Genomic DNA, 26,994 nt, shown 5'->3' on the forward strand with positions numbered 1-26,994 from the left:
TGCTGCTTGCATAAGACTCCATAGATTTCTTACATCCTTCTAATCATTATTTCAGCAGTTTATTGATCTGAACATGGTTTTGTTTTATTCATAGGAACAGATTTCTTTACATTTAAAATAAAAAGATATGATTTATAAACTTTACGAGATATGATTTATATACTATCTGAACAAATCGTACAGTCTCACGCTAGAGTTAAATTGATTTGGTTTATTCTTCCTGATGATATCACAATAATGAAGGACATGGATACTGCCAAAACCTACATGAAATAGAAACTTATTCAGGATTTTCAATTTATTTAATTAATATGTCCCCATAGATATAAACTAAATATGCTTATGTACAATATTCATAAAATTTGAAATTTAGAAGTATTTTCTGTATTTCATTTTACCTCATTATTCGTAGAGTTCTTTTACTGCTGTTTTGATTTATAAAATGTATTATTTTTTTAAATAAGTGCATTTGCATTTTTTCTATGCAGAACTGTGGAAGCCTGTTAAATTGTAAGTTTCTCTTTCTTTTCAGAATACAAAGAAATTGTTAGACCTAGGCATAACTGGCCCAGAGGGTCATGAACTGAGCCGTCCCGAAGAGGTTGAGGCTGAAGCAACTAATCGAGCATGTGTTCTTGCTAATCAGGTAAGATAATGATCTTTCGGAAGCTCAAAATGAAATAGGTTACTAACTTTTGCAACTGGTAAAATGGCAGTATATTAGAATTACTTTTTTGTTTTACTCACATTGCTACTTGAACAAATTTCTATTTTGTAATCACCTGGTTTTCAGTTTGACAGAATCAATCCATAGCTGTTCCTTCTGTTTGTCATTTACTTTTAAGGCAAACTAGCTCTTATTGTCATGACAATAAATATATTTGCAGAACCTTTTTGCTATGAAGATTTCTTTTAAAAACTTGGTGGATGATATTAGTTTTTTTTGTAGAATTGGTTTGAGAAATTTAACGAGAATCCTCATCATAGCTGAAATTCATCCAGCAAGATGAAATTGTTTAAAAATGATAATCATTCTTTGCACATACCATTTACCGGTTTTACTGTTTAATTAATTGAAGAGGACACATTTTTCTCAGTATATTATGAAAAGTTTTCATGTTTAATGAAGAATTGCATCTGTAATTCATGATAAAGATTATTTTTTTTAGGAATATAAAGTCTGGAGATAAAATTAATGGTGCCTTATTTCATAATGTTTATTATATATAGATTTTAAAATTCTTAACCATATAATTCTCAGCAATACTTGGTTTGCAATAATTATACATCTGTTGAGTGTTTGTTGCCACTTTAGATAAATTCCAGAAAATGTTTGCATGGTAAATTTCCCCTACATAAACGCATTGTATGTCCTATAATATGAATAGGTCATGATTTAGTTGTGGAATATTAATTACAACATAGTACTTCTTACAGAGCTTTATATACCACTTATATTTAAATAAGCATGTTTTTTTTTTAATTTATTTTCTACTAGCTAGACAATTTTCTCCAAGGTGCTTTACATCATTGGTACTTCGCACTGTATCATTTGACACATCTTTGCTTATTTATTATTATTATTAATTAAGCTGCAACCCTAGTTAAAAAAAAAAACAGGATGTTTCAAGCCCAAGGGCTCCAACAAGGAAAAATAGCCCCCCATAAGAAAAGGGAAACAAATAAACCATAACCATATTTGTCGTCCTTATACCAGCAAATTCAAAGATAGCTAAAATTAACTTAAAATTCTTTTGGGATGGGCAAGATGAAATTATAAATTGAGACACTCAAACCAGTGACATATTTTTGCAACTTGAATAGATGTTACAGTAAAATTTTGTTTTGATTAAATTGATGCGACATGATATATGAAAAAATTACTTTGGCCCTAATCATAGTAAATTTTATTTGTATGAAATACTTTCCTGTTGAGCCAATATTTTTTTATGCATTGAAAGATGTTACTTTGGTCTCTTTCATATAATTCAAATAAATTTTATTAAGCATTAAAACTTTTAAGACATTAATCAATCTGTAAATGAAAAATCTTAATGTCACAGTCAAGCCTTTCTTTAAACCAATGTTTTGTTCTTCGCACATAGACCTTTTTTCAGTTGCCTTTTTTTTTTTACCGCATTTTATTTTCTGCATGTTTTCCCTTTTGTTTTCCTACACCTAGGTTGGCTGTCCATTGTATATAGTACATGTTATGTCAAAAAGTGCAGCTGATATAGTTTCCAGCAAGAGAAAACAAGGACATATTGTGTTTGGGGAGCCCATAGCAGCTTCATTGGGAACAGATGGAACCCATTACTATCATAAATGTTGGCGTCATGCCGCTGCTCATGTAATGGGACCTCCTCTGAGACCTGATCAATCCACTCCTAAGTACCTTATGGATTTGTTGGCAAAGTATGTTCTTTTTTTATTTTTTTCTGTTAAACATCAAAACACTTTTTATACTTCCTTCCTTATTCTCTCCAAACTTTTTAACACAGCATTAATCCTTTTATGAATTACCATTAAGAAACTGTGCTTTTCACTATACATAAATAATAATTCTTTATGTATTTTGCATATTTATGCAAACCAAGAAGGAAATTATTTCCATTTTTGTTACTGAAATTACCAAAAACATTACCATCCTCATAAAAAAAATACTCCTCAAACTTCCATAACTACTGCTGCTTTCCTGTCAGCAAGTTGTTGAAGGTTCTAGCTTTTATCTGGGTTAGGAATACAGTAATATATCTGGCTTGGTGAAAATATACAGCACATTTCTTTATGGCAATTTTCTTGGTACTCCTGTACTTCTAGAATTTCCATCATACTTCATCACCCATGAAAGGTTACAAGTAGGTTAAGTTCATTTCAGGTTGGCTGCCCACTGTATATTTGTAAAATAACAAGCAAATTAGCTGCTACTGCTCTTGGCCAAAATCTTCGGAGAGGTACGTTAGTTTGGGGCGAGACCATAGCTGCTGCTCTGGGAACTGATGGTTCTCACTACTACAACCCTTGCTGGCAGCATGCTGCTGGTCACGTCATGTCCCCTCCTCTCCGTAATGATCCCAAGACTCCTAGCTTCCTTATGGAACTCTTGGATGTGTAAGAGGATATACACTAGTTACAAGATATATGTGATTTGCTGTTCCTTTGTTTTTATTATTAGTTATGTGTTTTTCTTAAGTTCTGTTTGGCAAGATGAAATTAATAATTCATTTGAAGGTAATTTATGTGCTAGTGGTAAGTTAGGCAGCAAATATTTGCATGGTTAATAGACGTTACTTACTGGGTGAGACTAATGTAGTCTATTCTAATTTTAATGTAGATAGTGTTGATACTGTAAAATAAATATAGTCATGCTAATTTATTTTATTAATGTTAGATGTATTAAGGCCTCTATATGGTTACTGTCCTTTTTATGTTTGTTGAGTAATAGCAATTTGAAAGGATAAATAATGATAAGAGGATGAAGATGGTTTTGCAGTCTTTCACAGAACCACTGGAAACCTCCATTCTTACTATTTTTCTTTACTTTTTATAGGTATAACTTCTCAATCTATTTCTCTTCATGTGCAAACAAATTTCTCTAATTTTTTTCAGTACATTAACGATTTGTTCAGTTTTGAAGTATTATTGATTGCACTATTCTTATCAGATTTTAAGTTTACAGTGTGGGTTTATTCATGGTATCTAGTATACACTAGTAAGTATTAAATTGTATGCAATTATTTGAAATTTATTAAGTATTTTGATAGATTCTGCAGTATTTACTGTATCTTTTTCTTTTTGGAATGAGAGTGATTTGGAAATTTCATCCTCTTATTTTGATTTAAAAAAAGGTACTGTATACAGTACTGTACAAAATTAATTACCAGTAATTAAACCATCATTTTGAAATTTTGAAAGAATATTTCCCTATGTAGCGGATATTCAATGAGTAGTAGTGTAGTATAATAATTTACAAATTTAAGAACTGTACAGGAAAATAAAATTTCAGTGTAAGAAAAATTGTTCTCAGGTTACTGTAAAGTATGCTAAAACTCATCATGAACTTTATCTGCAAATGAATTAATAATAATCAGTACCTAATGAAGTAAATTTTCTATTTTGTTTTTGTTCTGTGCATGAAAGTTTTTGCAATTCTTTGATTTTTTTTTTATCAAGCCATTTAGATGAATTTTAGATGTTATATTTTTTTTCAGTTGGATAGTGTGTTGTGTAATAATGATTATTTTTATTATATCCCTCTGATGTTCATATTGCTTCTCTCTTGGAGCCTGATTTTCTATTGAAATATACCGTAAAATTAAAGGTTTCCCATATTCTTTCCCTTCAGTAAGCTTAGGCATCTACTACGGTATTTAGATAATCTGGCAGTTAATTGTAATAATCTTGGATAATCTGGCAATTATTGGCAATGATCTGGTCTTTGGAACACTGCACAGTATTTAAATAATCTGGCAGTTATTGACAATAATCTGGGCTTTGGAACACTGCACAGTATTTAGATAATCTGACAATTGTTGGCAATAATCTGGGCTTTGGAACACCGCACAGTATTTAGATAATCTGGCAGTTATTGACAATAATCTGGGCTTGGGAACGCTGCACAATATTTAGGTAATCTGGCAATGGAAATTTTTTAGTTTTATGGTATACAGTAATGTATCTTGATAGAAAATCTGGTTTTGAAATAGAACCAATATGAACATCAGGTAAAAATAAAAATAATAAATTTTATTAATAAGATTTTGTTTCTCATAAGCTTTGGCTGCTATTTTCTTTACATTAATATATGATTTTAAGTTTTTCTAAAAATTTATATTTTTTAGTCAAGAAGAAAATACAATTTTTTAATGATTAAAAAAGAAACTATTCTTTATGTGCATGAATAGTCATAATAATGATTAATATCACCTTCATTAGTTGTGTGTTTTTTGAAGGTTTTCATTTAGTAGGCATTTATATTGTTGATCTTAAAAACTGACAAAACCCACCCTTTGCAAAATATTTATTAATGAATAATTTAGATAAATTATTTTAGATATTTGTATTATTTGTTTCTCATTTTTAGATGTATAGTCTGGTTCATATACAGTAAATTCATAAATATTTTCAGTGGATAGTCTGGTTCATATACAGTAAATTCATAAATATTTTCAGTGGAGATCTCCAAACAACTGGAACAGACAACTGCACCTTCTCTGCATCACAAAAAGCTCTTGGAAAGGATGACTTTACCAAGATTCCTAATGGAGTAAATGGTGTTGAAGATCGTATGTCTGTTATTTGGGAGAAGGGAGTAGTGTCTGGAAAAATGGACCCATGCAGATTTGTAGCTGTGACCTCTACTAATGCTGCAAAGATCTTTAATATCTATCCTAAGAAGGTACAGTAAATATGTCATCTGTAAAAACAGCTGTTTGTGAAATGTGCAATAAGCAAATTATTTGGTCTTGAAAATAACTTTGGTCATGTCTTCAGTCATTATCTTGAAAATATGTCAATTCTATATTTGCATTAACATCTTCAATGAAGGTAGAAGTGTTGACACACAAGAACACAAATACAGTGTACTGTACAGTATGTGCATGAATGCCCTCCTTACATGGGATTGCTGTGAATCTCATTTTACTTATATTTCTGTATTCATAAAGACGAAGTAAAGATGCGGGAGCAAATACAGTCCTGCCATTGCATTTTCTAGAGACAAAACTCTTTTATAAAGGTACTACAAAAGATGGACTGGTACTATTTGTGAATGTCTTCTAACCATGTCAATGTTAAAAAAGATGTTGTATATATTTATTTTATTTTTTTTTTGTAGTTGGTATTCATGAAACCATAGTAAAGCCATAATTATTTGTTCCTTGACTGCTCTTGTTTCTGATTAAATATGATAATATAGAGGAAATATTTAATATTTTAGTCAAAAGTTTTACTGAAAATACGTTAATTTTCATTAACAAAAGAAATGCCTTTTATACTGTACAAAAGTATTAATTAGGCCAGTTTCTAATCATTGTACTGCATTTGAACTAACATTATATATTTGAATGGGTTAAAAATTATTTTTGCCTTAATATTTTTCAGGGACGAATTGCAGCCGGTTCAGATGCCGACATTGTTGTATGGAACCCTCATGCTACACGTGTTATTTCAGCTAAGACCCATCATCAAGCTGTTGATTTTAATATATTTGAGGTAGATTTGATACAGTAATTGTATTATAGAATATATTAGCAGTGTATAGCTTTTCTTGTAATGAATATTATGATGACAAGAATTACAATGATTAAAATTCTTTGAAGAAAGCAAGTAAATTACTCCATAAATTTCACAATTTTAGGGTATGGAAGTTCATGGCATAGCTGAATATGTTGTATGTCATGGTCGCGTAGTCGTAGAAGAAGGAGAAGTTCGAGCAAATTCTGGCATGGGCAAATATGTTCCAACTCCAGTATTTAATCCTCATGTATATGGAAGATTAGAAGAGAGAGAAAGAGCAAATACTCCATGCAAGGTAATCCATTACCATATTTTTCATTGTTTGTCTGCAGAGTATACTTAGTACAAGCTGTATTTCAAACTTGTTAATGTACTTTATAGTGGCTTCTAAAGGATCTTGATGACTTTTTTCTTTATGTTGTAGGACTGAAGTACAGTATTTCATGACGCCCTTTTACAGTTACTGTATTTGCATTGCTTGTCACAGTAATATTTATGGACCATTAGTATCAGTTTGTCATCATTTGGTTTGTGGCTTAAGATGGTTGATTAATTATAGTATAGGACTAATTAAAATTATATTCACACATTTTTACTGATGAGAGTTTTATGTCTACATACATGTACTGCACTTTTAATGCTTTCATAAAACAAATACTCTATAAGTGAAATTTATTACACTTTTGTTTCTATAATAACTGACATACATTAGTATCCTTTCCAGATTTTTGGGAGACTTATGAACCTTGATTGTGTAAAGTTTTATTTTTTTAGTACATTAATTATATATTTATTGTGATTACTACTAAGTACTCTACTGTATTTCTTTTGGCGGAGGTAAATAAGTAAGTCTTAGATATTTTACTTGTACAAGTACTGTCTACTTTCACCTGCAGAAGCAGAGGTACTAGATAAGCACTAATACAGCAGCCATTCTGTGACCTTGATCAATAGTTATGCCAGTTTAGGTCTTTTCTCTTGGCAAATACATAAAATTTATTGCATTGTTATTTTAAAACTAACTTTTTTTGACTGGGCATGTTCCAAGAATACAATTCCTAAATGAGTGAGGTTAGTTATTTAACTGTGGTACAATCAAAATACGAGAAATATTTTTTTTTCTGTTGATTGTATGGTTTATGCATGCATAACTTCTATTTGTAAATTAGTACAACTGTTTCAATTATAGTTTTCCCATTAGTAAAGACTAAAACATCTTTCAGGTTGAACGTGCTCCATATGATGGTCCAGTTGCCCAGCTGAATGGCCAGGGTCATATGCAAGAAGGAGGCATCCCAAGTCAACAGGATGCTTTCTACACTCGAGGTCCGACTAGAAGTGGAGGAGTCAACCTCCATGATTCAAGCTTCCACGTGTCGGGTTAGCCTGCAACCTCAACTAACATCATCATGGTTTAGAAATGTGGTGCTGTCAGTAATATTTAAATATATATTTTTTCATTATTGGGATTTAAGCCATGAATGAAATTCTATAAAATTGGGGAAATCAATAAGCTTGTTAGTACAGTGCTTGTACTGTACTGGTAAATGCTTGTCCATGTTGATCAAACATTTTTTTGGATAAAAGATTGAGCTAAAACATTGAAAGATGCATCGTTAATATTATAAAAAGAGGACTACCATAAACCCAATCTTGATTTACAATGTTTTCTTCTTGACTAAAATTATTAGAATCTAGTGATACTATTTGCAATCAAATCTGGCCTTTTTAAATATTTACTCTCATAATTCTATCAAATTTTAAAGATGATAAGTCATATTAAGGTCACATTAGTCTTGAGATTCCCTTTCATAATTCTGTCAAATCTTAAAAGATAATTAGTCCGATACAATAATCATATTAGTCTTGAGATCCCCATTCACCAATTTGTGCCTCAGTAAAAATTTTGATTAAGAATGACTAAAATCCCATTAATTCTTTTAACTAGAAGAGATGATTTTTGCAAATAAATAGCACCAGGTTTTTAAACCTTCCTTCCATCCATTCCTCTTCATTTATATTACTGGCCCCTTAGTATTCTTAATGGTATTCCATTTAGCATTCTTATTAGATTATTATATACTACTAAGAGAACTTACATCTACCAAGAAAAACAGCTTCATCTGTTATTTCCCTGTAAACTAATCAAAATTCTTATTTTTAACCTCAAGTTTGTGGGGGAAGAAGGTTTCTCTGCTTAAAGGATAATTACTTACAAGCAGAAAACTTGAATATTGAATCCAAAACATATGCTGAAGCTCTTCTTTATGATTTATCATGCATACACTCCTCACTTATCTTGAAACTATAGAGATTAACAATTGACAAGATATCAAGGAATGAGAATGTTTTCCAATTGTTATAATGGCTAGTTGGAGTTAGTCGTGTCAAGAGTTAGTTATGTCAGATAAATAACTACACTTTTTGTAGTTGGATTAATTCAAACAGAAGCTGAAGTAATTTTGTAAAACAGACTTTTTTTTTGCATTGCACATAATACTGTAGTAGGTTTTAAAAGATTTATTTTCAAAGGGATAGTATTGATATAAACAGAAGAACACTGATTAGAATGAATAGTTAAACTAAAGTTTCTTTATAATTCTGTTAGTTAATGAACCACACATGTTCACTATTTTATCTGTTACCAGGCCTAAAGGGAATGTCACAATGGTTGCCAGAGTAGACCTTGCAATCAGATCGAATCATTATTGGGCTGTAAAATTTGAAATAGACCTCCTTTGAAATCTTTCATCTCTTGGAGTGTCATGTCATGTGATAAGTGAATAGAGACAAGTGAGGGTGGTTGCATTGACTTAAAAATCAACAAGAAAGAGTTTGTTTCCATGATTATGTGGCTATTTATGGTTACCTTACAGTTAACTTTGTATTGGAACAAACTATTTTTATTTTCATTAAGTTCATACATTAGAAGAGCTAAATAGTTTAACACAAGAGCTAAGTTGGACAGTACAGGTCTTATTTATAATATACTGTACTGTACTGGTTTTATCGTTACCAATAATCATCCCCCAAGTCCACGCAAAATCTTATGCAAGAAAATCAACACTGATATAAAAAGCAGTCACCAAAATTATTGGAAATTACTTGATAATTTTCATTCTCAAGTTTCCCTTTATGTCAATTTCACTTTCATCTTTGGTATAAACGAGTTTCTATATTATTCCTTTTAAATAGTTTACTAGTTCTCTTGAAGATCCATTCCATGGTAAAAAAAATCAATCGCCATTTTTCATTGTGAGTTTAGAACAAAAATAGCTAGGAAACTGTGTCATACAGCCTATTTTTACCTTCATAAGTTTCTGTGTTAATCTTTCGTCTTCTACAGGAATTCAGGTACATGAGTAAGTAAATGTTTTACCTCGGCTAAAGTTATTTTAACTTTAGAAACACTTTAGTTGGAAATATCACAAAAAACAACCCAGACTTTATGCAACCATTCAATTAAGCTGCTGTGAAGTCATCACTGCACCATAACACAAGTCAGAACGCTACCACAATTAATCGCACACTACTCAAATTATTTAATATAATGTAAAAAGAAAAACTTTACTTACATCCATTAATAGCAAAGGAGAAATTGAAATTTCAGTGCCTTGCAGATGTCTACGTTATTTTTCTTGCCAGTTGCATGTTAAGAATGAGTCTTCGAATACTCGTTCTAGACAAGGAAATCTAACCAGAAGTAAAAAGTAACGAAGCATGAGTTTCTCTACTTCCGGAATCCTGTAATTCATATAGGAATTTGTGCAACACCGTGTGACATAAATCTTGTTCTTGACAAATTATAGAAAATAAGCTACTGCTGCCTTTCTTGTATTGGAATGAAAAGGAAACTTCATTAATTCTTGCTTCACTTAAAGCAGAAGTTTCAGAATTGATAATTCCTGGAGTTACCATTTTTCATTTGAAGAACTGTTTTATTTATACTGTACTTAAAAAAAATGGCTGATATATCAGCCGCTGCATGACAACCACTACCATGATTGCCTGAACAGCAAGTATGCCATCTTTTGTAGCACTGTAATTTGAATATTATCTTATTACCTGTAGTTACTTTTAAAATACAAAATTCATATTAGAAAGTAAATTTCAAAATCAAGCATTTTATGTAATAGGTAAGAGAATGTAGTACCCAACATCTTATTTGTAGATACAAAAAAATTGTTGGAATATCAAATTGAATAGGCAACAAACTCAAGTGATACATTTGGCACTGTACGTACATACTTTCTTAGTATTTAAAATTGATGAGAACAATGCAAGTATATTTATGAACACAATTTGATATATACAGTATATTAGTGTGAATTTATACACTATAGCACAGTAAATTGCAAAATATTAGAACAAAATGATATTATGACACAGTAGTACTGAGGAACATTTTATGTGTAAGCAGATTAGACAGCACATAGGGTTGATAATAATGTATCTAAAAAAATGTCCCGTCATTATGCATTAAAAACAATGCAGATGTAGATTTTTCTAGTTAATATTTTTGGAGCACTTTGTAGTCTCCAAGGACTTTCCTGTGAAAGACTAGAACAGGGAATCCTTTTTTTCTTCATCAAAACCCTTTTATTACTTAATTAATGAGACCAGATTAAGTCATACTTCTAGACCCTAATTTACTGGATCAAAAGATTTGTTCTTGAAAGATGAAAACTATAGCAAGGCAATGTGAAACAAATTGGACAATGAAATGGAAGAGACCAATGTAAATACTGTGGATGAAATGTAAAAGGCATTAAGCAAAAAAAAAAGCTAGAGGAAAAGCATTGCTATTAATTTCCATACAGATGAATGTTGAAATTCCCATTGCCTATTTAGGCTGCATTGTATATTGATGTCTAATAATTTTAAAGAGCAAAGGTGTTTACCACCCATAGCCAATTTCCCACGGCTATTTGCCAGATAGGAATGACTTAATTTTTTATGGTTTAAAGTTTGCTCATAAATGTCTGAGACAGGGGACAGGTCATTGTGCTGTTGCAAAATATCTTAGAGAGAAAGAGAGAGAGAGAGCATACTATTCTCTCTGCATATTATCAGGACCCTTAAGCTTTAATAATTTGGTTGCCTTTAATTGTAGCCCCTATATTCTTTACCAATTCTGTAGGATTTTTTTTCCATCACAATCTATTTCAAGAAATATGATGAAATTCCTCAAAATTAAGATTTCTTTTCATGTACAACATATATAAATATTTACAGTACAGTATTTAAGAGAGCGGAAATATTGAAAGTTCCTTTCTACAAGTTTTATGTGGGAAGGAGGAACTGGAGATTACCTGCCTGCCCTTTAACTTGAAAGGATAATTTCCTTTTTAATTTGATTATTCAGCTTTAGTTGCTGTTTGGATTAATTTAGTACCTTTTTGGTCCATACAGCATTGCTTTTAACCCTTTACTTTATGTTCATTCTTTTGCCTTGCCCCATTTTTTACCTTTCATGAAAAAAACAAATCCTTTAGGATAAGCCCTTATTAGTCAAGAAATGTGACTGGGTCTTGTTAAACTCCATCATAATACTATTCCTCTTTATGAAATGCAACGTTTATCCATATACTGTGTCCGCTTTTGGTATAGAGCCCAAACTGCAGTGACCCCATACCTCATTGACTGCATTTGCACTGGTCAATAGTTCTTGTTTGATTGGTGTGTAATGTTAGTTTTGTAAGGATACTTACTTGTGTGTTATACTAGGGGTGAATAGCTCTGCAATTGTAATGTTTACAAAAAAAAAAAAAAAAAAAAAAAAAAAATTAATGACTAGGTAATACCATGAGTTAGGTTAGCCTGAAATTAGCTGCTAAAATTATTCACTTGAGTTTAGTTTTATGGATACACAATTATTTTTTGTCAAACCAAACTAAAACATTTAATTTTCAATTATATAATGCTATTTGTACATTTAAACGAGAAAAAATTTGAAAGATTTTTGCTTCCTCACCAAGAACTTGTTTAGCTATTTACTGGACCGTTTTGTGTTAAAATTCGTATACTTGCAGCACTGTTCATTTTGGTGAACTTTAAAGCTAGATAGTTTTTTATTTATGGCAGAATGTTAAAAAAATCAGTACAGGGTATAACAAAATATTAACATCTAAATGACGAGTTAAAGCTAGCCAGAAGTAAAAATTTAAGTGAAACCAAGTATTTATTAAAATAAAGTAGAAAATTTGCTGCACTATGTTAACCTATGAAAATTTGCCTTTTCAATGAAATATATAATATACATTTTTATTGCTATTTCTGCTCCAATTTTGTCAATATGGGTACACTTTATTCATACTGTATTTTAGAAATTGGTTTCATTCATTTTACAGTACAGGTACAGTAATGTTTACATTGTAGCATGGTAACAAGGCAAAGGATCATTAATGCCATTAGGAATTTTTACTTTTATCAAGTCAACAAATTCTAAACTTGACACAAGTTTGGACTTGATATAGTAAATGCAATTCAGTGCAAAATCATATCATTGTTGTCATCAATTTAGAACAGATTTCATCTAAGTTTAGCCTTTGAAACAGAGCAAGGATAACAAATAGACATCTGTAAGGATCTACATCAGTGTAATAGAATTACTCTGATTAAAATTAAAAGACTCCAAACATCCCATAATGTCTTTAATGTTCAGACATTATGATAAATGTATAGTTTTATCTAATAAACATTTTAATAAAAGTTAAAATTTCTAGATTTAGCATGCAAAAATTTTTTGTGGAGGAAAAAAGTAGACAAACATTATTTATGAGATCTTCTGGTTTTAATGAAACATTTTAGAAAGGGATAGTGCCCTGTTAAGAACACTTATTGAGATAGCTTGCATAAGAATAAGATAATTTTTGCATATAAGACTGAGTCACCATATGGATGTTATAGGTCGGCAGAGGGATGATGATCTCTTACCACGAACAAGTATCAAGCTTGTGACTTCCCCCAACAGTAGCAGTTCTCTTCTGGGTACCTTCTGGTGACTCACTTGCTAAGGCAAAACTTTGAGGAGCAATGTAGACATCTTGCTTTTTCACCGCCAAAAAAAAAAAAAAAGCAAAAGCAGTATTCATTTCTAAAAAGTATTAGTTAACTGCGCTAAAATACCATAAAACGCTTCTGATAAACTTGCACAGGTATTTAGGTCTATTAGCACTTCTCATTCGTGCTTTCTGAAAAGTAATTAAATGTAAGAAAACTCCACGACACAGAGTTCACAAGATATGAAACTTGACTTCAAATTGAGGCAAAGATGCCTGATTGATAAAAAAATATGTAAAATGTAGACATTTTGCACTTAGAAATTTAAATTCTAATTATAATAGTGCTAAGGGAAAACTGAAGTTAATTATCAAGTAGTTTTATTGTTTATATTTTTTTAGCAATTTTGCATGTTTTGATTTGGAATGGGCACATACTGTATGTGTAAAAAATAATGTCCTGTACAGTATTGTACTGTGATACAAAAGCATGACACATAAGTAGTGTTACTTTTAGTTATAGAAAAAATGTATTGGCTTGATCACTGCATGCTTTATCATTGTGCTATTCATGCTCGCAGACTAACTTGATATATGCTTAAAACATTTAAAGCTTTTCTTTTATTCACTGCTATTAGTTACACATTTTAGAGCCTCATAGATAGAGCATATATATATATATATATGACAAAATGCGAGGTCTAGACATGTCTTTGATTAATTTTATGAATAGAATTATCATTACCTTTGATATCCATATAATGTAACTTGTGAAGCTTCATGTAAATATTCATATATTACTATATTGTACAGTATTTTATTATGGCTGATTTGTAACAAACTGGCATTGCAGAATATATCCCTGTATAAGGATTGATTAGAACGAAATTTCTTGGGCCAAAGTTTCATGGGATTATTGACATTAAAAACCATTTCTAATGTAATTACAGTTCATATAATTGTCACACAAGAAATAGAAACATTATAAAGTACTGTATATTACTGGAAATTAGTTCTGGTAAACTCTCCATCTAGTCTGATTAGCCTGAAGGTTACACAGAAACCAGATTACTGAAAATAATTCTGGTAATCTTTTTATCCAATCTGATTAGTCTGAAGATTACACAAAAGAAGGATTACTTTAATTGAGGATTACATAAAATACCAAGTCATTTATGGCTAATTTGCAACTGAATCAATATGTTCTTCATCAGCATCTAATATTACCATTATTGTCTGATTTCTCAAAGTCCCATTCTTCAATTATAAAAAAAAAGAAGTACAAAAGAATTTGAATAAAAATATTGATATTTGCCATCTCTAAATGAAAATACGAAGATTTTATATGCTCCTATGTGTATACAAATCTTTTGTCTTTTGAAATAGGGAACGTCTTAAGCGGAGCTGTTATGGACATTGAAATCATTAATGAGGTAATTTTCAACAGGTGCCGAGTGCAGACAAATAGCCACACCCAACTACCTGTCAAAGACAATTCACTTACATCTTCAGCTGGAACGACAATAGACACACTGTTGCGACCTATCCAAAAGGCTTAAAATTTTTACTTTTATTCTTTTAAGAAGTAAATGGCTAATTGATTTCATTATAGATAGGAAACCAGAGTTTTCTACTTGCCCAGTAAAGGGTGGCCACTCCAACCAGCTTATGGCTAGATTGGCACTTTCGTGCCACTCAAGGGTTAAGACCTCTGGAGCTGCCTTGGGCTGATCTTGCTACTTGGGCCCTGGATCAAGTTAATGATCAGATCTGTGGGTCTAAGAACTCTCTTACTTCCAGTTGGTCAAACAAGAATTTTCCCCCAGCACTCTCAAAGCAGAAACGTCCATGTGGCCGGAATCTGCTGCATCATCACCTCTTCAGGGAGACTCAAATTGGAAGGCACGTTCTTGCATTGGTGTCCCGATTCCCAAAACAAGTTAGCCCAAAGGTAACTCGGACACTACATAACATGTCAGTGAAAGCGACCATGTGTCTCCTTTCGAGGCGTCACATGCAGGTCATGGTGAAGTGAAGAACTACTTTGCAAGACTCCCTGATTCATCATGCAGTCTCTTTATGGGCACCGGTCCTGAGAGTGTGTCTGTGGTCACACTTCCTGGTGCGGCCATGTTTTCAGGATGGGGGTAAAGAAGGTTGCTGCCCCTTTCTGTAAATCCCAATCAGAACCACCTACAACCTCCAGTCAAAAGGATTCAGTACATGTACAACCCTTTCAAGGCACCCAACCTTGACATGGAAGGAACGGTGGTAGAGGTAGAAGGGAAACACAAAGTGGTGTACAGTACTTCCTCTCCTGCTGCCACGAGAGGATACTGGTCGTGCCATTGGGCAATCTGGCAGACACAGAGCAGAGCCTTTGGTAGTGAGTGTTCTTATGCATACCCCATAAAAACCTTTGGGAGGGTCATCAGACATGAGATCTAACTCTAAAATCTGTAGTTCTATGATCATCAGCAAAGAGTGCAGATAAGTTGTAAGTTGTAGCCAAAACTCTAAAACTATCTACTGTACTGACGCTCTCAAGTTCGAAACCTTCTCCATCACCTCCATATATGAAGCATTAGGTGGTAATCGATAGGAGACTTTTTCGTTCCGTTTGAGGGCTCTGTGGTGCTATATGAAGAGAATTCTTTAGTACTGGCACAATCAAGAAAGATGTCAAAGAACATTATCTCTCTTTGACTTTGAGACAATGCTATCTCTTTGGCTTTGAGACAATATAGCATTCTTCTCTAGTACAGAGAGTGTCAGGGTATCAGATCACAAAGTCATGGGTATAGGCAATATGTTAGTCTCCCAGGTGTCGAAGGCAGGAATTTGGAAACAGCAGTCTATCTTCAGAGCCTTTTACCTCTACCCATTAGTCCTTTAACTTTTTTTTTTTTTTCTTGGTCCTTTAGCAGCTGCCTAAGTAGCTGGTAATCAGAACAGACCAGGAAGCCTCTTGCCTGTGGTAACATTTAGATGTCAGTCTGGAATGAAAGATAAAATGACTAGTTCTTCTATTTCATCTTTCCTACCGCAACCCTGGTCGGGTGATTAAGCAATTGCACTGTTACTAGCTGAATCTGACTTAATGCTAGTAAACTACATTTATGAGTGCCATCCTTTTAGACTTGATCCATAAGTAGTTTTCCTCTTATCTTTTCTTTACAAGGGGGTGGATGGTGCAATGTATATTAATCCATTGATCAACCTTCGCCTGTTATTTCACTCTAGACTTAATTCTCTTTCAGAGGAACGGATTCCTTCTTGAACCATATACCAGTACAGTATTTACCAAGTACTGTACAGAACAGGCCCTAATAACCTACTTATCCCAATGATAGGCAAATATGGGATTGCTGGAGTTATCTTTTTTGCTCCTGTGTGGAACCAAGTAGACAATTTTTTGGGAGGACAAAGAGCCAACCAGTTCAATTCGAGGGAAATGTCCTATCCACCAATAGATTTAGTCTCCAATTTATAAAGTTAAACTTCCCACCTCAACCACCCCTCTGAGTCCTGACCTAAAGGTTAAAAGTGAAATCTTTGACAGGTGTGGCTACTTGGCTACACTTGCCATCTGTTTTTAACTACAGTACCTGGTTATGTGGCCACCTGTCATTAACTGCAGTACCTTGGTAATGATTTCAATGCCTGTTCCAGCTCTGCTGAAGATATTCCCTATTTGAAAGAACTCAGATTTGTATAGCTAGAAAAAATATAAATAACTTTTTAAAAAAAATTTCTATATTCATAAAAATTTACTGCTGAAGCATATACATAACAGAATTTTAGCAATACTCCCCTTGAAATAAGTGTTTCTGATGGGCAAGATGCCCTTATCAATAATAGATAATTAGTAACATTTTGCAAATGTACACCTTTAATTTAGAATTGAACTTTATCTAAAACAGTACAAAACTTGCTGTATGAGAAAAAATAAAACAAACTGAAATATCCTTTCAAGAGTTTCAGGGCCACTGAATTCCCATGCAATGTCAACAGCTCTGTTAGATTTTAGTCCTAGCAGTAGTTCAATATACTGCTATGACTGTTATCAAGCAGAATACTGTAATGATTTGTTACAGATTTCTCATTTTAGTGTTAAAATCTGCAATTTCCCGAGATTCTGAAGTTTCGGTTACATTACCCCTATAACTTACCTTAGGATGTAAATGTTTTCCTTCCTCCAGAAACTGACGATTCATGTTTACCAAATGTTTTCTATTTTCTATTATAAAGCCTTTTTTGTTATTCAATGTTATTGATGGCAAAGAATCCTTTGATAATTTTAGGTGTCATTTTTTTATTTATAAATGATTTTGCCAGATAACTAGCATTATGTCATGATGATAATGTTATTTCCTTGTGCGTGAAGTCCTGTGACAGTGCTTTATGTATTTATATCTGTGGGCTTTTGATTTAATAGCATATTGCTTTGAGGTAAGAAATAAATTAGTAATGGTCATAAAACATAAATGAGACACCACACCTAATATCACAGGTAGTTGCTTTGCTATTTGTCTGATCACATTTTTGTAGTTATTTGATCACAACCCCATTAATTATATATGTTATAAATATACTGTACAGTATATGCCTGTATTTTCAATATTAAACTTACCCGATAATCATGTAGCTGTCAACTCCGTTGCCCGACAGAATTCTACGGGAGGGATACGCCAGCTATCACTATACTAGAAGGGGGTGTACTCACAAGCGCCACCTGTGGCCAGGTACTACAGTACTTGTTGTTGACGCCACCTCACTTTTTCCTCTGTCGTGCTTCCGGCAAGACGTTCTTGGATACGCTTATGATTTTGGAGTATTGTTCACGGTTTGGTGAAGTATTTCTCTAAAATTTGCAGCTATTCGCTATACTGGAAACTTCTATGTTAGCTTAGCTAGCTTTTGGAATTAATTTAATTATTATGGTGACGAAGAGAGTATGAACTCTCTTTCACCTTTAAATGGCCGACCCTTCCCTTAGACGGAAGTGTTGGTGTCTAAGAGAGTATAGACTCTCTTTCTTAATTTTGTTATAGATTTATTTTATATCTCTCCGCCTTTTATAGGCCTCTTCGATTAACTTCCTTTTATTATAAACTTATTAAAATTAATTTTTATATTTGTTTATATTCGACCTTTCCTAATAGTAGGCGGTCTTTTCTTGGTACCGAAGTTAATTAACATTGAGCCCGTCATTTCGGTTTTACCTGTTAACATATTATGCTATTTTAATGTTTTTGAAAGAATTTCTTTGATAGTCTCGTACTGTTTTCAAAGTTGAACTAACGTTTTGTTTTGTCTCTGCAGTTGTTGACGTTCAGAACGTTCAACTTGCGTTCTATCGTTACGATAGAGAGAATTTTCACGGTGTCACGTTGCAGTAAGAGTAACCGTGTCTAGCGTTTTGTTCATTCTTTCTTAACTTAATGGTTTTAATTCTAATAAAGGAACTTTTCATTTTGAGAAATATTTTCCTTTAACAATAATATGTTTTAACGATATATATGATTGGGCTCTTCTCTCAGGTTCTAAGTCAAGAGAGAGAGAGAGAGAGAGAGAGAGAGAGATAGAGACGGAGGGAGAAAGAGGAGGATAAACGTTTCGTTCAAGCGAGTAACGTTGTTATCGTTTTTGCTCTTCTCCCTAGTCTCTTTAGGGGAAGAAGGTAAACGTTTCTAGAGAATTTAAACGTAGTTTATTTGATCTAGTGTTTAGTCTCTTTCCAGCCACTGAATTATTTATCTTTCATTAGATTTTTCTGTTACATTGTAATTCTGTTTTCGCAATTACTAACTTTTGAGAAAGGATAGAATTGCGTGTTTCAGGTACAAACCACTTAAAGTTTCGAGTTCAGTGAAATAAGTGCAAACAGAAAATCAAAAGTGATAAGTGATTAGCGCAAAGTGTCAGTGTTGTGCGTGAGGGTACTTCTGTGCGTGCCAGTCGTCCTCCCAGTCCGGGACCTCTTGCAAGCTCCCAAGCCCAGGGGAGAAGCAATGTCGAAGGGCAAAAGGATTCGGCAGGCCTTGATCGGCGCACAGAAGTATCCTCGGTGGTTGCGGGCGTGTCTTACAGAGACCGTCACTCCCACCCGCAGACGATTGAGCCCTTATTTTGCTCGTCTGCAGAAGAAATTTCGGGGAGAAAACGCTGGTCTCAGGTCTCAAGACCTCTTAAACGTAAAGTCCAGACCTATGCCAGACGTACGAAGTTAGAGTTCTACAACCCGGATGCAGTCATTGGGTTAGCTCTGACTCTCCGCAGTCATCAGGTGACTGCACACCTCCTAAGAGAGGTAAGGTGATGCCGTAACAGACCTCATCTTCTGTTAAGGCTTTGCCTCAGCAGACCTTAGCGTCTGCCGACCCCAAGATGACTTTGCTGCAGTCCATGCAGTCACAGCTTGCGGTCTTAATGCGTGAGTGTCAGGCTGAGAAGGTTACACCTCCTCCTGCGATCGCTCCGCCTCACCGCAGTCCAGTCTGCCAGGCGTACGATGTTGAGGTTCCTCAGGATACCTTACCGCGTTCTGAGTTGCCAGTTACCAGCGGTGTGCAGCAACCTCCGCCTTCCTTAAGGCAACCTCAGCAATGGGAGCAGGAATCTTATGCCTTACTTCCTCCGCTTCCGCTTGCGGTTCCACCAGAGAGGCAACAATCTCTTGAGGTACGACTACCTCTTCCATCAATGAGGCAGCCACCTCAGCACTCGCTGCAGCTTAGGCTAGCTCCTCAGGAACCTCACTCGCGAGACAAGAACTGCGTTCTGCGCAGCCGCTACATCAACTCTCGCAGCTCACACCTCAGGAACCTTAACTCGTTCCTCAGGAACCTGCTACTGCGCATCCGCAACCCTTACAGCAAGCGCAACTCATGAGGCAGCAACCTCATGCTATGAGTCAGCCACCTCAACGCATGTATCTGCCACTTTCTCCTCAACTTGAGAAATTACAAATGACAATAATAACCCCTCATTACTTTCATAACTTGCATTTGTAATCATATACATGTATGCCTACACAAACATTATGATAATGGAGGTTATTTGTCTTACTTATATAAAAATATATTTGTATTCCTTGCAATATATTTTTAACAATATCGCAAAATATGGCAAAAATATCTTCAAAACAAAAATGAATCATGAGTTATGAATGTAAGGTAAATATTATGTTGATATTAAAACCCCATGCAAGCATGCATGAAGCACTCTAGCACTGGTCATGGAATTTCTGAGAAATGTTAAACGCCATGCAACACGCTCTGCTTACCTTACAGCATGCTCTACATACAGCATGCTCTGCATACAGCATGCTCTGCATACAACATGCTCTGCATACAGCATGCTCTGCATTCAGCATGCTCTGCATACAACATGCTCTGCATACAGCATGCTCTGCATACAGCATGCTCTGCATACAACATGCTCTACATTCAGCATGCTCTGCATACAACATGCTCTGCATACAGCATGTTCTGCATTCAGCATGCTCTGCATACAACATGCTCTACATACAGCATGCTCTGCATACAGCATGCTCTGCATACAACATGCTCTGCATACCTTACCGCATGCTTCTCAGTCATACATCTTTGGTTGTTGCCAACTCACTAGACTGTCAAGCAGTTTCATAACGTTGCCTTCTAGTCTGCTGCTTTTGCACCATTGAAACCCTCACTGAGAGAACTTAACTTTTCTCGGATATGGTCCCTGTAGATGAGAAAGTGCTTTTCTCCCTCCTTCTGATATTCCCTTGAGGACTCTGTCATTTGGAGAGGAGCCTTTAGCTGCGTAGCCTCCTATGGACTTTTATTTAAGCATAACATGCTTCCAGGGAAGGTAATGGTTCCACTTCAGTCACTAACCCCGTCTGTTACCACACCTGCTCCCTTAGACCTTGAGCTGTGTTGCAAGACATGCAGTCCAAGCTTAGTCCTTGTTAAAGGATTTTTTGTTTACGGAGTCAGTGTGTCACTGGGAAGACGTTCAACAACCAGCAGAAGTGACTTGTTGTGACGCAGTGCGGCAACCTCAGCAACCCGATAAGGAGTTGTCTGTACGACCCAGACAGTCTAGACAGCTTCGGGTTGTCACTGTACTTCCTCGCTTCCCCATGGTTGACAGTTCACAGACTGTGCAGCAGTACCATGATCTTGTGTCCGGCTCCGTCAGACGACTGGCTTTTAAGAGCTCCCACAAGTCGTCGCTGTCTGGAGATTCTCAGATGGACTTTGGATTTGACCAAGGAACTGGGCCTCCTGGTCAATTTTGAGGAGTCTCAGCTCATCCCATCCCAGACCATTGTCTCCCTGGGTATGGATCTTCAGAGTCGAGCTTTTCGGGCTTTTCCGTCGGCCCCAAGGATCTTCCAAGCCCTAGAATGCATCCAGAGCATGCTGAGAAGGAACCGATGCTCAGTCAGGTAGTGGATGAGTCTAACAGGGACACTTTCATCGCTGGCCCTGTTCATCGTGTTAGGGAGAATCCTCCTCCCCCCCTTCAGTATCATCTAGCTGCTCACTGGATAAAGGACATGACGCTAGAGACGGTCTCAGTTCCTGTTTCCGAAGAGAGGAGGTCTTCTCTCGCGTGGTGTAAGAACAGCTTTCTTCTCAAGGAAGTCTACCTTTGGCTGTTCAGAAACCCGACCGCCGTCTCCTCTCGGACGCATCAGACACGGGCTGGGGTGCGACTTTGGACGGACAGGAATGATCGAGAACATGGAATCAGGAGCAAAGGACACTTCACATCAATTGCAGGAGTTGTTGGCGGTTCTTCTGGCCTTGATAAACTTCAAGTCCCTCCAGCTTAACAAAGTGGTGGAGGTGGACTCTGACAACACCACAGCCCTGGCTTACATCTTCAAGCAGGGAGGGACTCTTTCGTGAAGTTGTTCTAGATCGCAAGGGACCTCCTCATCTGGTCTAAAGATCGAAAGCTCACGCTGGTAACGAGGTTCATTCAGGGCGGTATGAATGTCATGGCAGATCACCTCAGCCGGAAGGGTCAGGTCATCCCCACAGAGTGGACCCTTCACAAGAATGTTTGCAGCAGACTTTGGGCCCTGTGGGGTCAGCCAACCATAGATCTGTTCGCTACCTCGATAACCTAGAGACTCCTATTGTATTGTTCTCCAATTCCAGATCCAGCAGCAGTTCACGTGGATGCTTTTCTGCTGGATTGGTTCCATCTCGACCTGTATGCATTCCCGCCGTTCAAGATTGTCAACAGGGTACTTCAGAAGTTCTCCTCTCGCAAGGGACACGGCTGACGTTGGTTGGCTCCGCTCTGGCCCGCGAGAGAATGGTTCTTAGAGGTACTGCAATGGCTGGTCGACATTCCCAGGACTCTTCCTCTAGGAGTGAACCTTCTACGTCTACCTCACGTAAAGAAGGTACACGCAATCCTCCACGCTCTTCGTCTGACTGCCTTCAGACTTTCGAAAGACTCTCAAGAGCTAGGGGCTTTTCGAAGGAGGCAGCCAGAGCGATTGCCAAAGCAAGGAGAACATCCACTCTCGGAATCTATCAGTCTCAAGGGGAAGTCTTCCGTAGCTGGGACAAGACCAATGCAGTTTCCTCAACCAGTACCACTGTAACCCAGATTGCTGACTTCCTGTTATATCTAAGGAAAGTAAGATCCCTTTCAGCTCCTACGATCAAGGGTTACAGAAGTATGTTGGCAGCGGTTTTCCGCCACAGAGGCTTGGATCTTTCCACCAACAAAGATCTACAGGACCTCCCTAGGTCTTTTGAGACCTCAAAGGAACGTCGGTTGTCCACTCCAGGCTGGAATCTAGACGTGGTCCTAAGGTTCCTTATGTCATCAAGATTTGAACCTCTCCAATCAGCCTCTTTTTAGGACCTCACATTAAAAACTCTTTTCCTCGTGTGCTTGACAACAGCTAAAAGAGTAAGTGAGATCCACGCCTTCAGCAGGATCATTGTTTTCACATCTGAAACGGCTACATGTTCCTTGCAGCTCGGTTTTTGCTAAACGAGCTTCCTTCACGTCCTTGGCCTAAGTCGTTCGAGATCCCAAGCCTGTCCAACTTGGTGGGGAATGAACTGGAGAGAGTACTTTGCCCAGTTAGAGCTCTTAGGTACTATCTAAAAAGGTCTTAACCTTTACGAGGACAATCAGAAGCCTTATAGTGTGCTATCAAGAAACCTTCTTTTCCAAGTTCTAAGAACTCAGTTTCTGACTATTCAGGCTTCTGATTAGAGAAACACATTCTCATCTGAAGGAAGAAGACCTTGCTTTGCTGAAGGTAAGGACACATGAAGTGGGAGCTGTGGCTACTTCTGTGGCCTTCAAACAGAGCCATTCTCTGCAGAGTGTTATGGATGCAACCTATTGGAGAAGCAAGTCAGTGTTCGCATCATTCTATCTCAAAGATGTCCAGTCTCTTTACGAGTACTGCTACACCCTGGGACCATTCGTAGCAACGAATGCAGTAGTAGGCGAGGGCTCAGCCACTACATTCCCATAATCCCATAACCTTTTAACCTTTCTCTTGAATACTTTTTATGGGTTGTACGGTCGGCTAAGAAGCCTTCCACATCCTTGTTGATTTGGCGGGTGGTCAATTCTTTCTTGAGAAGCGCCGAGGTTAAAGGTTGTGATGAGGTCCTTTAGTATGGGTTGCAGCCCTTGATACTTTAGCACCTTTGAGTTGATTCAGCCTTCCAAGAGGAACGCTGCGCTCAGTAAGGAAGACGATCTTATTAAAGGCAGAGTAATGGTTCAAGTCGACTTCCTTACCAGGTACTTATTATTTCATTGTTATTGTGGATAACTGATTATATGAAATACGGGATACTTAGCTATCCTTTAGTCTTGTACACTGGTTTTTCACCCACCCCCCTGGGTGTGAATCAGCTACATGATTATCGGGTAAGTTTAATATTGAAAAATGTTATTTTCATTAGTAAAATAAATTTTTGAATATACTTACCCGATAATCATGATTTAATTGACCCACCCTTCCTCCCCATAGAGAACCAGTGGACCGAGGAAAAAGTGAGGTGGCGTCAACAACAAGTACTGTAGTACCTGGCCACAGGTGGCGCTTGTGAGTACACCCCCTTCTAGTATAGTGATAGCTGGCGTATCCCTCCCGTAGAATTCTGTCGGGCAACGGAGTTGACAGCTACATGATTATCGGGTAAGTATATTCAAAAATTTATTTTACTAATGAAAATAACATTTCATGTCCCAAATGTTCTTATGTTCATAGTCTTTTCTCTCTCGAGATAGAAAGAGGTACTCTCACTACTAATGTGGCATCTGGATCCTTATGTATATCTTTTATCACCATCCTCACTTTTTTGAGAACCTATAGCAGTTAACAATATTGTTTGCCGTTTCCCAGATGTTTAGTTCATCCAGGATCACAACTTTAGTATTTATTACTAATTAATTGTTTCTGATATAAAGAATTTATTTTAGCCTTTTTTAACTTCAGTACACTTAGTAAGTTGTAAAAGATGGCACTACATTAAGCTGGTACTGATCAGCTACTAGCATCATACTTTGGATTAGCTTTGTGAGGTGCAGCTATCAATGAATAAACTTTTTATATAATATTGAGAATTTGGATCAATCACAATGTACATTTCGTACCAGTCTGCTATTCCATTTTTCAGTTGTTCATTCTAAAGGTTTAATTTGATAAATGTTTTACTAATCAACCAACAGAATGTTATCTATTCAGGTCTAACCTGTTAACTATTCAGTTCTTTGTTTTTGGAGTAAGTTTGCTACTGTACTTAACTTTGTAAATTAGTACAATACCATTTATTTTCTGGACTCAGGATTTTGGTACTGTGAAAAGCTTTGTATTCAACTCCATTTGACACATGTTACGTATTTTCTAAACTTATGTTTCCTAACATTACTGTATTAATATATATTCATAAGGATAGGCTTTTTATCCAATTGTTTTATATTTCTTGCTTTCTGAGCATTGAATAAGTGTACCAATTGCAACTGTTGCTACCCATGGTCTACCCAATTACAAATGCTATGTATTCCATTTTCTCCATGATATAGTATAGAGAGACATACATCTATCCTGCTACTAATCACTTTTTTTCTTGCAATTGTGATTTGTTATGCAAATTTTTGTGTACTCAAGGCTTTTACCTGCAATGTAATTGTGCTTAGCTAGTGCTGCGATTTTGGGCATTAGTACAGTATCAGTTATACCCGAATACAAACCCTAGTCCTTTAATAGTATAGTGGTATGAGTTCAGCGTAGCCGGGAACCAGCCTCTTAACATTTAATGATGTAATTATAGTGTTACTGTATAGTTACTGATGGGTGGGCCACATCCCTCTCACCAGATACAGCAACATTCACTTTGACTTAGGCTACAGTTTTCAATATAAACTTACTCAGTCAGACAGCTTTTTCTTTCAGACTGAATAAATGTGCTGGCAGATAGTTCATGTTCAGCAATGTTAATAGAAGAAGCCAAGGATTTGGTTGGCCAGTGGCACCAGGCACCCATTAACATACAACCGCTAGAGTTATTGGGTCCTTTTACTAGCCAGACATTACTACATTGGATCCCTCTCTCTGGTTACAGCTCCTTTTGTCTTTGACTAGCCAGACATTACTACATTGGATCCATCTTTCTGGTTACAGCTCCTAGTACACATACACCGAATAATATGGCCTATTCTTTCCACAGTCTCCTTTGTCCATATACACATGACAACACTGAGGTTACCAAGCAATTCTTCTTCTCTCAAGGGTTTAATTACTGCTTAGCAATTGTTGTGTTGCTACTTTCCTTTTAGTAAGGGTAGAATAGACTTTAGCTATGGTAAGCGCCTCTTCTAGGAGGACAATCCAAAATCAAATCATTGTTCTCTAGTCTTGGGTAGTACCATAGCCTCTGGACTATGACCTTCCACTGTCTTGGATTAGAGAATTCTTGCTTGAGGGGTACACTCGGGCATGCTGTTCTATTCATTTCTTCCTCTTGTTTTTGTTAAGTTTTATAATTTATATATGAAAGGTCTTATTTAATTTTGTTACTATTCTTTAAGATATTTTGATTATTTATTACTTGTAGTTTATTTATTACCTTGTTTCCTTTCCTCATATGGCTATTTTTCCCTGTTGAGCTTATAGTATCTTGCTTTTCCAACTAGAGTAATAAGCTTAGATTGTAATAATAATAATATGAGGTTTCCTGATAACTATAGTATAAATGAGTTTACTGTGCTGCCTTCCATTCTTCAACAACATAATTGTTCCTGCAAGGCAGCATGTCTGTTGCCATTTTATTCCTCGCAAGTGTGGTTTTATGACGACGACAACAAGGTGAACCTAAAGAAGTTTGTTTTTCATAAGCCGTGGCGGGTGTTCCATTGAAGGAAAGATTTCTGCTGTTGCCGTGTGTGAAGAGGAGGGGCGCTGCCTTTCTTCTTTCCTTCATTGTCTAGCCAAACCTATAAAGATACTAAGTATGTATCACCCAGTTGTGCAGTCTCTTCAATAGTCCCTGTGGTTTCTTGACCCTAGAGCATTGTCATCAGCCTGCACAGTCCAACCCCGTAAAAGACAAACTTCAAGTTCTTCCTTTTATTGGAGACTAACAAGTAGAAGATATCATTGAAGAATTCCACAGGAAGACCAATCTGTGGGAGTGAGGTACAGTACCAAAAATGTTACACTCTGGAAAGGGATCCTAGTATATATGTTCTCTCTTCATTTGTAAAAGTG

The 26,994-nt window shown here is 35.9% G+C and overlaps 1 protein-coding gene across 12 annotated transcripts in view; it reads left to right on the forward strand.

Annotated features, from left to right (window-relative positions):
- Positions 1-26,994, forward strand: part of CRMP (Collapsin Response Mediator Protein) — a 404,589-nt gene that overhangs the window by 348,170 nt on the left and 29,425 nt on the right. For 9 of the 12 annotated variants that reach the window (XM_068356738.1, XM_068356728.1, XM_068356732.1 and 6 more), the window contains 6 exons: positions 533-646; positions 2,183-2,415; positions 5,173-5,398; positions 6,103-6,213; positions 6,359-6,532; positions 7,461-7,617. In XM_068356738.1, coding sequence (XP_068212839.1) covers positions 533-646; positions 2,183-2,415; positions 5,173-5,398; positions 6,103-6,213; positions 6,359-6,532; positions 7,461-7,617 — 1,015 coding nt within the window. Of the gene's footprint in view, positions 1-532; positions 647-2,182; positions 2,416-2,878; positions 3,112-5,172; positions 5,399-6,102; positions 6,214-6,358; positions 6,533-7,460; positions 7,668-26,994 lie in introns of all 12 variants that reach the window. The other 3 variants (XM_068356729.1, XM_068356731.1, XM_068356730.1) reach the window with 3 other exon arrangements.

This window comes from Palaemon carinicauda, chromosome 33 (genome assembly GCF_036898095.1).
Source record: "Palaemon carinicauda isolate YSFRI2023 chromosome 33, ASM3689809v2, whole genome shotgun sequence".
Taxonomy (NCBI): domain Eukaryota; kingdom Metazoa; phylum Arthropoda; class Malacostraca; order Decapoda; family Palaemonidae; genus Palaemon; species Palaemon carinicauda.